The 16,184-nt window shown below is 37.4% G+C and overlaps 1 protein-coding gene across 2 annotated transcripts in view; it reads left to right on the top strand.

Moving 5' to 3' along the window:
* Positions 1-833: 833 nt before the first annotated feature.
* Positions 834-16,184, top strand: part of gfra1a (gdnf family receptor alpha 1a) — an 88,305-nt gene continuing 72,954 nt past the window's right edge. Inside the window, exons 1-4 of one of the 2 annotated variants that reach the window (XM_052573022.1) lie at positions 834-1,272; positions 1,773-2,075; positions 2,586-2,669; positions 14,006-14,143. In XM_052573022.1, the coding sequence (XP_052428982.1) occupies positions 1,233-1,272; positions 1,773-2,075; positions 2,586-2,669; positions 14,006-14,143 (565 nt within the window). In that variant the 5' untranslated portion in view covers positions 834-1,232. The remainder of the gene's footprint in view (positions 1,273-1,772; positions 2,076-2,585; positions 2,670-14,005; positions 14,144-16,184) is intronic. The other variant, XM_052573023.1, reaches the window with a different exon arrangement.

Here is a 16,184-nt window from a genome sequence, read left to right as displayed (position 1 = left end):
TGTAAAATATACGTCAAAATATGTGTGCTTTTTCACTTTTCAGAGACAGAGAAGTAGTGTTTTACCATTTCAACAGTGACAAATTCATTTTTTTTTCTTTTTAGCATCAACTATTACAGTAGTTATTATTAATAACTATCACAGTTAACAAATAAATGTTTTATTTCAGTTAGTGTTTATTTTAAGTAGGCCTTATTGTTGCTGTTATATTTATATATATATAGCAAAATCATAGCCTTAAAGTTGCTAAGGTTGAGAACCACTGGTCTAGTCATTTCATTAGTAAGATGTGCAAACGTACCGACAGATGGCGACCTCCACCAGCAATAAACTACTATGAAAGAGGTCGCACCAAAACTTTATCTGACCATGAAAGGCATAACATATACTATTCAAATATTGCCATTACATTAAAAAAAAGTAATTTTAAACGTTTCATGGCAAAATAAGTAGCCTATTATAACGTTCTTAAATAAAACTGTATTATTTATGTGTAGGCTATTAGGCTATTAAGTTTATTTTTATTTAATGATAAAAATGTCTTTGCTTGTTTGGTAAATTACTACTGCCAAGGGACGGTTTTCATGCTGGTGTCACCAATATGTGATCATCGTGCATGAAACAAAACTATATTTTCACTGATATCTATGTATTTGTAGTATTCGTAGCATTTTATCGAATAAGTATTTGGATATTTAGACTTTGATACGCGGGAAAATACGTGTAAATGATTTACCCTACAAGAATTAGAAAGCAAGCAACATGCATAACCCCCATATATAGTTACACAATAACAGAGAGCAGTAAACACTATAAGTTTTGGAGTGGCAAAACTGGACGTCTTTGTCTTGTTGTCGTACTGCACGTAGAAGCGCTTCGCGTGTGGTTTTTGGTTTGGGTTACAGCGCAACTGAATGCCACAGTGCTGTCGCGCGCTCAGTCTCACGAGCATACTATCTTGAGAGCTGGAGTTTTATTCTGCTGCCTTGCGACTCATTTTCTTTTTGTTGCGTTGTCTATGAGTCTTAACCCAAGAAACCATTCCATATAGGCTAGTGACAATTTTGGACCAGGTTACGGAACGTTTTCTTCTTATATAGCCTACTCTGGATGTAGCCTATATTGTGACCAACGATGTTTCAATGGACCTGAATGAGAAAGGATTATTCTTTTGATCGCCAAAACAATAAATTGCGTGTCTGAAAGAACTTACCCACGGATAAAAAAACGCAATGATTTTCGCCGCGATTTACATGGTTTTACCACTGTTGGGTGAGTTTGAATGCGATTTTTCATAGACTATTCAGTGATTAATTTGAAAATTATACAGCAATAGCCTACACAGACGCGCATTTTTGTATTTAAGATTAAAACTCAGATGTCATATTGTAGTCTTGATTCTGTCCAATATATAAATATATTCTAGTCTATATGATGTTACAGTTGTCTCGTAACTAGGGCATATTTTAGCTTTCGAGGATCAGCTGTTTTACTTTCCCCTTAAGTCTGCTTAAATCTTCGTGTTAGTATTCTAATCTTTAAAGCACCTTAAGTTTATTCAATCCTTATCATATTGAACAATATCAACTCTAGAAATGTTTCATGTAGCCTACAAAAAAAAAAAAAAAATAAGTAGGCAATTTTAACGAATACAATGTTTATTTATTTATTTATGTCTTTTGTAACAGTCTCGAGTAGCCTATTTGTTGAGGCATTTCAATAAAACTCGATCCTTTCCGTGATATGCTTATTTCTACTGTCGTCCTCCACAGATGTGCTGTTATCTGCCGAGGAGTCTTACTTTACTAGCTCAAACCGGCTGGACTGTGTGAAGGCGAACGAGTTGTGTTTGAAGGAGCCGGGATGCAGCACAAAGTATCGAACTATGAGGCAGTGCTTGGCGGGGAGGGAGACCAACTTCAGTATGGTGACTGGAGTGGAGGCGAAGGATGAATGCCGGCTTGCGTTGGACGCTCTAAAGCAGAGCCCTTTGTATAACTGCCGCTGTAAAAGAGGCATGAAGAAAGAAAAGAACTGCCTGCGCATCTACTGGGGGATCTATCAGCATTTACAGGGTGCGCGGACTTGCCTTCTTCTACGGTGCACTGTAGACATGAATCTGTGACCATATTTAGCTTCAAATTGCAGTATAAAGTTATAATGATATTTTTTTCTTACATTGCTTATCTTTAATGCTTAGCAACCAATAATACTAAGCTAAGGAAGTTGCTTTTCTGGGTTCTGTTATCAGATAGGGTCACTGTAAAGTCTTCAAATGCCTCTCTGAAGTGTGTCCATTAAAGTTTATGGAGTGTGAGGAGGTCATCTGATGCTTTATGTTAGAGTATATGCGTGTGTGTGTGTGTGCTGGAGGGGGGCTCAACTGACCAGTATAGCTAATCAACCAGAAACTGCCTCCGGAAATGTAAATACGTCTCATGAATCAATGACCCAAATACCAACTAACAGATTTATAGTTTGACCCTCATATTTAATCATTACATTTATGATGCACTTAAGATTTCATAATTGATGTAGAATTTAATTATTGGTATTTAGTCACATGTTATTTGTTAATATTACAGGGAATGATTTGCTTGAGGATTCTCCATATGAGCCTGTGAACAGCCGGCTTTCTGATATATTTCGACTTGCTCCCATCTATTCAGGTAGGATGTGCTTTTTTATTTGCTTAATTTGTTTTAACAACAAGTGGATCAAATAAAGACTGTTGGTTTTATTGCTATGTGGAAAAAGCCTTTGATTTGGTGTAGTTTAACAAGTGGGAATGGTATTTTCTCCCATGTCATACTTGTTTTCCTCCCTCTTTTTCCTCTATATGCCCTTGTGGATGCATGCTATCTTCTGGTCTCTGATCCTCTGGATCTTGCATGGGGAGATATAGTTCTGAATGTTCATGGTTAGTGCTCAGTGAACCATTATTAATGCTGTCCACTTAAGCCAACTCTAGGGGAAATGCAATAGTTTGGTATGGGGATGCAGCCGATGCGAGGTGTTGCTGATGTGACAGTAGCATTTGAATGTGTTTTATTTGGGGGAGGGGCTGCAATGAAGTTACTTTTTAAATGTGGCTTGGGATACTGAGGCAAATGTTTGTAAGGGTTTGCAGGGGTTGTGTGAATCTGGCCTGAGATGCTGGATGCTGGCTTGGATCATCCTCTAGGTGGCAATGTTGTTCCCTACTTCAGAATGGAGAGGGCCCTAATAAATAAAAAAAGAGCGCTGTCAAAGGTGTGCAAAACAGATGGTGACAGCAAAGGTTTAGCAGCACCAGATGAAGTCGGATTGAAAGTTTTCATTTTCTGTAGCAACTTATTTTCTTAACATTAAACAGAGAGGGTAAAGGAAAGAGAACAACACTTAATTTAATTACCAACTTGCATATTAATATTTTGTAATGCTTCTTGGAATGCATGATTTATGACAAAACAATTATAAATCAAATGTTTTATATGAATAAAAATGTACTCATAAATATTTTATTGGTAAATTAATATTGTTCTCATAAATATTTTATTGGTAAATTAATATTTTGGTAACATTCACTTATAGATAATGGTTACTGTTTGAAAGTGTGTCAGCGACTGACTCCCAGCTGTTACAGATTCATAGTAAAAAGAAACAAAAACAAAAAAAACATTTAAACTTGAGAGGAAACTTAAACCATCCAAATGCAATGTCACTGGTAAGTCATGTCAATCAAAATAATGAAAGCGAAGAACCACAAAGCCTGGGTAGAGCCTCCCTTAGGGAACCGGAATAAGGTGGTAAACACCACAGTAATTAAAATAACATGTACCTTGCTACTTTTCCCTGCCGCTCTCTCTCTCTCTCTTTGTGGCTGTGCGTGCAGAAAGTTACGGAAGAGTGCTCTAAGTCTGAGGGTGCTCTTTATTCCCTGTTGGAAAGCTTTTTATGTTGATTGACGGCTGAGTTCCACAGCTAAGAACAGGCCAGTCGGAGAATCAGTTCCCCACCTACATGGGGATTTATGACACAGACACTGAGACAAAGCAGACTACAGTCTTGATGTGTGTGAGTAGTAGGTCACAGAGTTATTATCACTTCCTTCTTAACAGTTAGAAGATTAAAGATTAACTCTTGTTTTAATTAAATTTACATGTTAATCTGTTTGGGCTGATTTAGTTACATTATGTGTTTGTTTTAATATGGTGGAGATATGGTAACAATAAGGGAGTCTAACTGTCTCAGCAATATAGTTATGCTTATGATCATTTTGTGCACTTATAGAACTGCATCTTTAATTTGTCTGGCCAGTAATTGAACTTAGGAGACCTTTGAATATAAATTTCAATACTTAATACCTTATATAATATTTAATATTTTACATTGATACTGTAGTTTAGAAGAGTGAATATTAATTTGTTAGCTGAGTGTTACATAATTCATTTATGTCATATTAGATAATCATTTTAACAGCTATAAATCTCAGAAATAGAACATGTCTGCACTTTTTACCATAATTGCATTTTTAAACAGCCATTTGTGACCCTGGACCACAAAACCATCATCTGAAAGATGAATAAAAAAACTTTCCATTGATGTATTGTTTATAAGGATTGGACAATATTTGGCTGAGATACACTATTTAAAAATCTGGAATCTGAAGGTGCAAAAAAAAATCTAAATACTGAGAAAAAAGCCTTTGAAGTTGTCCAGATGAATTCTTAGCAATGCACATTACTAATCAAAAATTAAGTTTTGATATATTTACGGCAGGACATTTACAAAATATCTTCATGGAACATGATCTTTAATTAAAATACTAATGACTTTTGGCATTAAAAAAAAAATCTATAATTTTGACCCATACTAAGTTTTTGGGCTATTGCTTAAAATATACCCCCAGCAACTAAAGACTAGTTTTTTGGTCCAGTTTTTTTCTTTTAAACCCCACACTTTAAATAACTAAATTATATATTGTTCATGACATCGCTGACAGCATATTATAAAATAAATTAAAATATTTTTGCCAGACGCAAAATGTTATGTTAATGTTACGGCCTCCCTTTATAAAACACAGCTGTGCTCTATTGCGGTGTTGAGCACAGTTGTGTGTTGCCTGTGAGAAACATACTGAGTCCACATGAAAACTACCTCTCCCCCAGTCTGTTTCCTGCTGAGTATCCTGCTGGGTTTTACCTGTATCGATGTCTGCTCTCCACTCGATTAAATGGCTTATTGAATGCTGCAGGGCTTCCTCTTTCTTAGTACTATTGCCCCTTATTTGCCTGAAGTGCCCTAATATGCCTCAATGCCAATAAAACAAATCCAAAGACAGGGTGACGCAGGGGTCATAGTTTCTAGTTTCTATAGTAGAGCTGCTACAGATGGATTGGGTTTGCAGGTGTGTCTCCCTCTACTCATAAATGCAGATGTCTTGTTTCTAAATGGCCTGAAATATCAACAAATAGGTGAGGAGAGGGGAATGTAAACTGTTTAGATGGGGAGTTGACTGAGATCCCATTCACATGGCCTGAATGAAGTTTTTGAGTGTTTTACCGGTTAGACTATTTAAACGGATAGTCCACCCGAAAATGAAAATTCTGTCATCATTTACTCAATGTTGTTCCAAATCTGTATGTGGAACACAAAGAACATTTGTTGAAAAATGTTGGTTACCAAACAGTTTTGATTCCCTTTGATTTCCATTGTACGGACAAAAAAAAAAAAGAATTAATTGGGAACTGGTTTGGTTAACAACAACATTCTTCAAAATATGTTATTTTATGTTCTACAGAAATAAAATCATACAGGTTTGGAACAAAAAGGCTGAGTAAATGATGACAGAATTTTCTTATGGGTGTACTTTTAAGAAGTCTGGAGGGGACAGCAGAACACTGGCTTTCAAAAGGCAACGTATGCTGGTCTTTTCAATAGTGGTGGAAGGTTTTAGGTGTGATTATACAAAACCTTAGAAAAGGGATATCTTAACTGGGTGGGATTTCTCACTATAATTCAAAACTGCAAGGAAATAGAGGGTATTAGTAAGTAGAGATGGTATGCTTAAAGGAGTGAGGAAAGCACCACGTTTCACAGCAAGTTTATTCACACTTATTTGGCCCTCTCCTGTCTTCTGATCTGAGTTGACTTTGCATTACCTCCACATCATTAGGCTTTATGCAGGAGGAGAACCAAGATAAACTACAGTAAGCGCCTGAACACTCTTTACTCTCCTATGCTGAAACACTTTCTTTTTGTATCTCAGCAGGATCTCTTTCTACCATGTTCTGTTGCACAATATCTGAACTTGGTCTCGGCAGTAGTAGTGTAGTCTTGTTGCGAGGGGAAATAAAAATGCACAAGTTTAAAAAACAAAAGCCATTATTGTGATGGAGATGCATGTTGTAAAATTGGGAGTTTGTTGATAAAGTCCTTGGCAATATCATCCAATTGTCATTCAGCGTTCAGTGACCCTGTGAAATGAATGGGGCCGGGGCGAGGGGGTTTGGCTATTACACACAAAGTGTAATAGCCAGTCTGCTGTGCTGTTTGAGTTGGCTGGGCTGAAATTGCCTAAATGATGGGGTAGCCATGAGAAAAAGAACAGGACATCAAACAATTTCAGAAAGCACGGCTATGAATAAGGATGAGACTTTGTATAAATTTGTTGTTTTGTGGCCTCTCTGGAGTGCTTTTTGTTGTAACAACCGTTTGGCTGCCATTGTGGAGACATGAAAGACATCTAGCACTCAGAATATGTATCACACATCTATCTGTCTGTCTGTTTCCCAACATTTAGTATGTTTACTTTGCAATTTTGTGGTTAGCAAGATGGTTCTAGCAGTCCCTTTCCCTTTGGTGTCAACTTTAGGCAGTGTGAGTGGTATGACCTTCTAAACTTGCCGTACAACACTTCAGAAAATCCCTATACTAACATGACGCTGTGAAGCTGTCAACACCTAGCTAGTGCCGGAGCAGCGCTCAGGTTAATCAGTTCCAGACTGAGAACACACTGTTTCACAGAGTATGCTGGTCACCAGAAACTCACCATGACAGCAGAACATGAACATAATTTATATAAGATTATAGTACAAGTATTTTGTAGTGTGGGTTTTTAATTAGCAAGTATTTAATGTTGACAAAGACATGGCACTTCTGCACAGTTGTGCTGTTTCCACACACTGCCGACCCAGCATTGCTCTCTGTTGCACATGTGTTTGATGCCTCTCTTGACACAGAGCACCAAAACTCCTTTCATTTCAGCGGGAGTGGGAGCACAGCACTTGGCAAGCTCTCCTTAAACAATTCACCTTTCGAAGTCAGCCTCCATTCCCCTCTATAAAAGATCTGTGCACCGCGGTGCTGTTCTGGGAAAGTCCATCACGCAATTCAAAATCCTTTCATGTTGGCAACTGTACTCTGACCGTGTTTAAGCAGGGACTGTTAGTGTGGATCATGCAGGCCAAGAAAGGATCAGGCTATCATTTCCCAGCTTCCTTCTCTCTATTTTCTGGGTTTTGTTCTGCTAAACTCTCTTCTATCCTTCTGGAGTGAGCTGCTGCTCAGGGAGACTTCAGATATGAAAGCTAATCAATAGCGAGCCATGTTAAAATAGAAACTTGAAGCTGTGAGTACAAGAAACCATCGATTTTTTTGTTTCTCTCTTTTTCCTGTCGCCTTAGCTCTTCCGTTTAGATGGATCTGAGGAGTATCTTTCTGTTGCCAATGCTCATGTATACAGTTGCAGTACAGCAAGGACATGTTAAAACTCAAGTGAAATGCAAAGCAGTTCCATACAAGCAGTCTGATAAAATCTCAAATGTAGGGAGGGCCCTATGATTTCCGCGATGCATAAAATGCAGACGAAATTGGAATTTACATCATAACAATGGAATTTACAGTTTAACGCGGAATGTCACGGAATTTTTCAATTTTTTAAATGAATTAATGAAAAGTAGGTCATTGCACTTACATCAGATCGCGATATGGACAGAAAGGTATATTTAAATATGAATCCTGCATGTTATGCATGTCTGTGTTAATGAATGGAGCAGAAGCGGGGCTTTGTTTATTACAGACACGGAAGTGTGTGTGACGCTTGCGGCAGTGGTGTAGGCTGGAATTTTATTTTTAAAAATAAAAAAAAAATATTTTTAGAAAAAAAAAAGACTTAAATAATAATAAAGCCTTATAGAGTGGGAAAAAATAGACAAACTGCAAAAACAGTTACACCTTTATTTTGCAATATTCTGCAAAGGCAATAAAAATAACAACAAACTCCCTACAGAAAATCGCGTCTTTAATTAAACTGTACTTCAACCAAGAAAACTGTCCATACCACTTTGATGAGAAGCTCCTTGATTTTCCATTCTTGAAAGTGCAGGGAAATACCTTACGATTGGGTTGTGAAGATGGTTCATCTATTGCAGTTAGATTGGCAGGTAACACACAACTTCCAATTTCTTCCATATTTTATTTTTTTTATAGTAAATCCCCTTTTTTGTACCCTTAATTAAAAGATAAATTAAATGAATGTTTTATGCCTTCATTTGAAAACCAGAAAAATTTAAATACACAACAGAATTTCAGAGAAAAAAAAAATTCATAAGGCTATTTTAAGAAATGGTTTTATAAATTAAGTTGTTTTTATGCATTTAAATAATCAGACATGCTAAAACACAGAATTAGGTGACAATAAAACCTATGGTGAAGAAAAAATAAAACATTTCATAGGGCCATAAACATGTAATTTTTGTTAAACTTTTAATAAATTGATGTGGAAATGTATACGTTGTATGATTTTAATTAATTAGACATGCTTTTTGATTAATACGATTTAATTTAACCATTAAAAAGGAGGTCAATTAAATCCAGAAAAATTAAAACGGAAAAAACGGAATTTGGGAAAAAATAAAACTGAAATCTGTTTTATTTTAAGATTTTGCTCTTGAGAATATACTCTTACATCTGTCATTTGTACTAAAACTTTTTTACTCATATTATTGTTTTTTTTAATCTATTCTTTACAACCTTTTATTAATTTATTATTTTTATTTTATATATTGCAATATATAAATGAATCTACATCAATTAGAAAATATTAATTCGTTTAGAAAGGTGTTAATAGCTTGGAATGTTTTTCTGTACTACATGGTAATATTAATATACAAAGCAATTTATAAAGGTCATTTTTGTTAAATATTTTTTTACTTTTTTTTTTTACTGTTTTGGGTCCCAAGGTGATGTCCAGTGTACGATCTGGGTAACAAAACTAATAGAAAGCCGTTGATCTTGATTAACCGTGTTCCCCTTTATGAGATAAGCTCACCTGTCAACACTGAGCTTGTTATTGGCTACATGCCATTGATGAAGTGTAGAGACGTGCAGCGAACATTTAGGGCTTCGATGGAGGACTGAGGAGCTCTTGAGGGAAATGTTAACAGACTGACTGTACAGCATGATGTCAACTAGATTTTATGTTGCACAGGGCTCATCACATAACCCCATCACATCCAGTCCACCATCTGTCTTTCTGCTTTCTGGAGGTCAAACATTCTCCTGACGGTGAGAGAGATGGTAAGAGAAAAGTTGAAAGCTATATAAGAAAAGTGATTGATACCCATTGACCTTGACTTCTAACCTGCAGTGCCACACGGATGAAAAGAGAGATGAAAAAGGTGATAGTATCTACTTTATGATGCAGAATGCTGCAGTAACAACTCTACCTATGCAATTCAGTATAGTATTTTTGGCAATGAAATGCTTTCTATGTTTATTTTAGACTTTCAAAAGTTGTAGGCCTACATCACCAATATCTGATACTGCATATGTCTGTGTTTTAGCAGCTGTAATAGCTGTGGCAGCATATTCAGCTGTTCTACCTAAGACTCTGGCAGTGAAAAGGTTTTTGCAGATTTGCAGTTTGTTGAAGTTTTTAGTGTTATGGCAGCCCCTGTTCACTTTCATAATTTATTCATGCTGTTGTTTTGCTCTCCTCTGAGGAACAGCATAGGGAAATCAAACACTCTCACTGATAACAGCATGAAAAACTAATTTCACTTAATTGTAAAATTGTTTTTCTTCTAATGTTATTTTAAGTTAAATATGGTTGTGCGTGTCTGTACTTGTGTCTCAGTGTTATTTTAGAATTGTTTCTATTCTATTATGATACGTATTAATATTAGAATAAGTTTTATTTTATCTTGTAATAATTTTATGTACTTTTTGTCATTTTTATTAGTTTTTTTTCCCTTTAAATTATTTTAAATTCAGTTTTAGAATTAGTAATGTTTGTACTTCAGTTAAAAAAATTACATTTTTATAATACGTTAATAAATACAACTAAAATTGTGATAATTATATTTGTATAAATATTATTTACATTTTATTGCACTTTCATTTAAATTAAAATATTTCAATAATTTTTAATTTTAACAGCTTTGATGTGTATATATGGGTGCAATGCCATAAATGTCTACTGTCCTGCAATGAAAAAATACAGTAACTACACCAACACTAAAAATAATAATAATATAATAATAACTGATTAAATTTGGATAGGTTGTTTCTATTAATTTGAGCATAGCTGAGCCAAACTTTCTGTTATAGGTTATAGATCAGACTCTAAGAGACCCAGTTTAATCATAATTCAGATATGACAACATAAGAAGTTACTGTGTGTGTCTTAGCATGCCAGTATGAATACAAAGAGCTGCTAAAAACAGAGAGAGTTCTACATGTTGTGGTGGTTGTGTGTCTTGCTTTGTCATTTGAGTAACATACCACAGTTACAAGGGCAGGCTGGAAGATGTAAAGCTCAGAAGCCTGCAGGCTAATAGCGTAATCTAACACAAAGTGTTGACCGGGTGCTCTGGCGTGCCGCCCCATGCTGTCCAAAAATCATTTAGTCAGAGGTGACCAGATCTAAGGCCTGCTGTGGTCTCTATGATTGGATTGAGAAGTGGGGGAGTGATTCATCATTGTTAATAGACACTGCTGACAGCTGGAATCAGTAGGGGCAATGTCTGTGCCAGCTCCAGCCTCGGCCAGTCACCACAGATGCATGCAAAATTTACACAATTACCACAGCAAAAAGTGCCAGTAAGGGAGCAGGTAGACGGGGCAACCACATAATTACTCTTTTTTTTTTAAACAGGTGGGAGTGATGCACACTGGAGACAGTAATAAATTGACTTTTAGGAAGTAGTAATCCTGTAAATAACTACACAGGGATTTATAAACAGCTGCTATACAACTACACCAACATTTAAACTAAAAGCATACTAACTAATATCCATTTTAGAATTCTATGTTAAAAAAAAATAATACTAATAAATTAATGAATGATACTACTAAATTAATGAATAAATGAATACTAATAAATTAATGAATAAAAAAATTGTCCACATCAGCTCAATTTAACTCAAACGGTTATCCTGACAATGCAATTTTAAATAAATAAACTGTATTAAAGGTGCTGTAGGGAACTTTTGTAAAAAACATATTTTTTACATATTTGTTAAACCTGTCATTATGTCCTGACAGTAGAATATGAGACAGATAATCTGTGAAAAAATCAAGCTCCTCTGGCTCCTCCCAGTGGTCCTATTGCCATTTGCAGAAACTCCATCGCTCCCGGTAAAAAATAACCAATCAGAGCTGCGGTCCGTAACTTTGTTTGTGTTCAAAATGTATATAAAAAGAGAGTACACCATGAATCCATTTTCCAAACCGTGTCTTTGGCTTGTCCTGAATCACTAGGGTGCACCTATAATAAGTGTTTACATTCGGACTATTTTAGATTGCTTCAGGGGTACCGCGGCGGAGTAACCCAGTACCTTTGTGATTCTTCATAGACATAAACAGAGAGAAGTAGTTCCGGCTACGATATTCTTCCGCAAGACGCAGTTCTGTTTATTAACCGCTAGAGCATCAAAAGTTCCCTACAGCAGCTTTAAATGTTTTTGGTTTTTTTATGCAAATTAGAAGCATTTCATTAGTGGTCTCTGACTTTTGGAACCCAGTGTTGTTAGCGTTGTCCAGACAGTTGAGAAATGGCTTTGTCTGGAAGTCTCTTGAAAATTTTGTCTGTCGCTCAGAGTTTAAAGCCTTTCAATATAATGAGGAGACGGCTAGCACAATCTCACCAAGACCTCTGGTTCACAGAGGATTTGGCAAGCACTTGGTGGCAAAGGAAAAGAGAGGCTGGCACGGCATGAAAGTGATAGAAAGAATGAGAAAAGTTGCAAATGAATGAAAGTTGAAAGCTATGAGGGAAAAGAAATATTAATACATGATTTTTATCTCAGCATGCCTCTGACTCTTCTAATCATGCCTTTGCTTCATGACCTACAATTGGACCAGACTAGACGCACCATACTTCCTCTTAGTGCATCTCTCGGTTTTATTCTCTCTGTTCGTTTAATCACAGCTGCTCTTCACAAACGTCCAGGACCTACAAAAAAATAATAATAAATAATTAAAGAAAAAACAGCTGCCCTGTTATCCAGCTGTTCCTGGCTGTGTCCCAGTCTTACAAACGATTAACCCCCCTCACTCAAATCCTCTGTTTTGCTCCCATTTCACTCCTATTTATGCTACAAATATAAATTGAAGAATAAAGGCCTCCAACGATCACAACAACATCATTAATTTACCATCAATCCTAGTCACAATATCTCATAGACTGCAGAGTAAATATATTCTCATTGTTGTTGAATTAGAATTCCTAGAAAATGGTTTTGCTATTTTTAATGTGTATATATGTTTTTTATATTGTTTATTTAACTTTTGCAGTTCTTAAGTAACTGATTGCTATGGGTCGTGATGGGAGTGAGTATCTCAACAGCACTCAAAAGTATCTTGGCCTTTCTGTATTGCACTGCTTCCAACAATCTGGACATACATTGTAAAATCCTTCAGTTGTTACCTTATGTGACAGTGATCATGTTATACCTTATGTGACACTGAAGACTGGAGTAATGGCTGCTGAAAATTCACCTTTGCCATCACAGGAATAAATTACATTTTAAAATATATATTTTAAAATGTAATAATATTTCAAAATGTTACTGTTTTTAATTTATTTTGTTTAAAAAAAAATACAGCCTTGGCAAGTCTTTTTTTTTAAAAAACATTCTGACTGAACATGTTGATTCAGTGATTTTAAAATTTAAAATTACATACTACAATTTGAGTAACATTTTTATTTTGTTATTATTTCATTTTTTTTAATGCTGACATTGCCATAAATCATCCAAATCACTGTTTGCACTATTTGACTTCTCTTACTCCTGTTCCATGGCCTCATGGGAAAGCAAAGTGTACTTTTTTTTCACATACAGTTTCATAAACACTGCAGATTTGGACATACTATTTTTTACATCCTATTTATTATTTTATTAAGGAAGTACATACATTCAACTGCTGGGTTAAGACTTCCTGTGCTTTAGTTTTGTTTAGAACTATACTCCCATAATTCTCCTTTGTCTCACCTCTGCTTTATGTTGATTCCCCGTTTTAACCTTGCCATCTCCTTTTCTTTGCCTGTGAATGCATCTTCTTCATTGTTGTACACAGTCTTTGGGTCCTTTGGTCTGACTAGCTTCCGTATTCTTTTTGTTAGGTGTTCCAGGTTGTCAAGTCCTTTTGTGTTTTTTCCAGCTTTGTGTTATATGGCTTTAATCTTGTTTTTGTGTCTTCGCCTCCCCAGTGTACTGTTCTTCCTCTTTGTGTTTAGCTGAACATTGTCTGTTTCAGATGTGCTGTTAATTGCTCTGCAATGTGATTGATTGACATTAAATGCAAAAATTACTTTCATTACTATGACAGCAGAAACATTCCATTAACAAGAAAATATGTATCACAGTAGCATCTGAAGATTCTTCTTTTGTTAAAATTCATTTAAAAGGACCAATTAATATAGCCCACCTTATGTTCTTCCTAAACTCAGTTGGCGTCCTTTAAAATAACTTTCACTTGACTAAGTGGAAGTTACTGAGGACAGTGAGTCTCTTTGCAGAGGGAGGGACTAATGGCGGTCCCTGGAGCAATCCTGTCACCGTGGCCCCAGGGAGAGGGTCCCAGGGCAGGTCAAGACCATTTGAACCTCAAGACCCCAGTAGAAACAGAAGGGCTCACCCAAACTGGGCTATTCTGGGTAAATACGTCACTTATATACATTGTAAACAACTGGAGTAAGTGGATGACTGTGCATGCTATTAACAAAATAAAGCATTCTCCATTGTGTTCCCTGATTTTTAGGTTTTTAATGGCTGGGATTTGCAGTTAGAAGGGGTTGTGTTCTTATTTTGCTGTAGGTGGCCTGGGGAATAGAAAAAGAAGGTGAACGGACTAAAATAAATGTAATACAGTGAGTTCTGTTGAACTGAGACAAGATTTATGAATATTAACCAATACATATTTTCAAAGTCTTGAAAAGAAGATGAGCAGATTATTGCTTTTTTATACTATGAAAACATTTAGTTCCTCTTCAGGAACTCAAGCTATTTTGAATGCTTTGGGGAACGCCTTAAGCTTGAGCGACTCGACAATGGAAGGGCGTGACATCAAGGGCGAGGTGACGTAAGTGACCAGAAAGCAATAAAAGCACGTGCCGTGCAGCTGGCATCAGCTTTGTTGTCTTTCAGCAGGCGCTCTGTGTGTGCATGTTATCAGTCTGTCTTGTGAGTCTTATTTAGTGTCGTCTGTTCCCATAAGCTCCACAATGTCTAAGAACGAAGCAAAGACAAAATATTTGGGCGATAGCAGATCATGCTTCAGACTGTGTGTTCCTCCCTGCCCACACTACCTGTATATTATGAGCAGGGATACATACACACCTGTGTGTGGTCTGCTTGTGATCGATGCATGCCAAATCGGCTCTCGAGGGAGCGACCCCACTGCGGGCAAGACAACCACCTCCACACTGGAGCCTACCTTTTTTCCCGATCTGCATTATGACATCACTAGTTGGAATCTGCAATTTTGAACCTGCTTCTTCATCCATGCTTCAGACTATTATGGCAGAGTGGCAGGGGCTTGGAGAGCATGGTTCCAGAGTGATGCCATGGGTGGAACAGATGCTTGCAAGCTATCTGTCCCTCCGGCACTACATCATCTCTGAAAGCTCCGGTGCTGCCCTCCAAGTCACTCAGAACAACTTCAGCTTTGGTGGGCAAAGGGTATGCAGCAGCAGGTCAGGCTGGTGCGTGTCTGCACACAATGGCTGTGTTACAGGCGTACAAATCTGACCTACTGAAAGAGCTTGATGAGGGAGAGGAGATCAAGTCCAATAACATCACTGAGCTAAGGCGGATCGCTGATCTCTCCCTCCTTGCCACCAAAGAGACCGCTCGTGCCATCGGGCAGTCAATGGCAGCTATGGTGGCCATGGACAGGCACTTATGGCTGACCCTGTCTGACATAAAAGAAAGGGACAGGGTCTGCCTCATGGACGCCCCAATGGAGCCTTCTGGCCTGTTCAGTGACACCGTCAACTCTATCGTCATCAGGTACCAGGAGACACGTAAGCAAGTGCCATCATTCCATAAGATCCTCTCTCATCGCTCATGGGGTATCTTGGCGAGAGATGCCCCCTCCACATACCAGCTCAAAAAAACAGCCTCAGCAATGCTCTGGGCCGGGGACTTCTAAGCCAAAAGCAGATATTAGGGCAGTCATTGAAGCTAAGAAGTCCTAGGCCAAGAAGTTCTGATGCGAGGAGGTCAGGACTTCAGAGGGCGACCCCTACTGGGATAGAGATTACTCTCAATGGGAGATTCCAGTCAGGAGAGATCTACTCTCACAGGCGCAAGGTACCATTATTCACCCCCGCCCAGAGTTGTGGAAACTGTGGGTGTTGCCCCTGAGAAGGCACAGCTCATAGCATCCGGTCTCTCAGCCAAGGTTGTTGAGACCATCCTCCAGTCCAGAGGTCCCTCAACGAGGAAACTGTACACTATGAGGTGGAAACTCTTCACCTCATGGTGCAGAGACCACCAGCTTGACCAAACTAACTGCCCAGTTGGTACATTTCTGGTGTTTCTCCAAGCTAGGCTCTCTGCAGGGTTAACTCGTACACAATGGTAATTCAAAGTGCTTTACATAAAAGAAAGTAAAATAATAATGAAGAAAAATAATAACAAGAATAAAGGTTTATGTGGCTGCCATTGCTGCTTACTTTGTCCCTTTCAATGATC

Source organism: Carassius gibelio, chromosome B13, assembly GCF_023724105.1.
Source record: "Carassius gibelio isolate Cgi1373 ecotype wild population from Czech Republic chromosome B13, carGib1.2-hapl.c, whole genome shotgun sequence".
Lineage (NCBI taxonomy): Eukaryota > Metazoa > Chordata > Actinopteri > Cypriniformes > Cyprinidae > Carassius > Carassius gibelio.
Note: the sequence above shows the minus strand (reverse complement) of the source record. Positions and strands in the feature narration are given on the sequence as shown.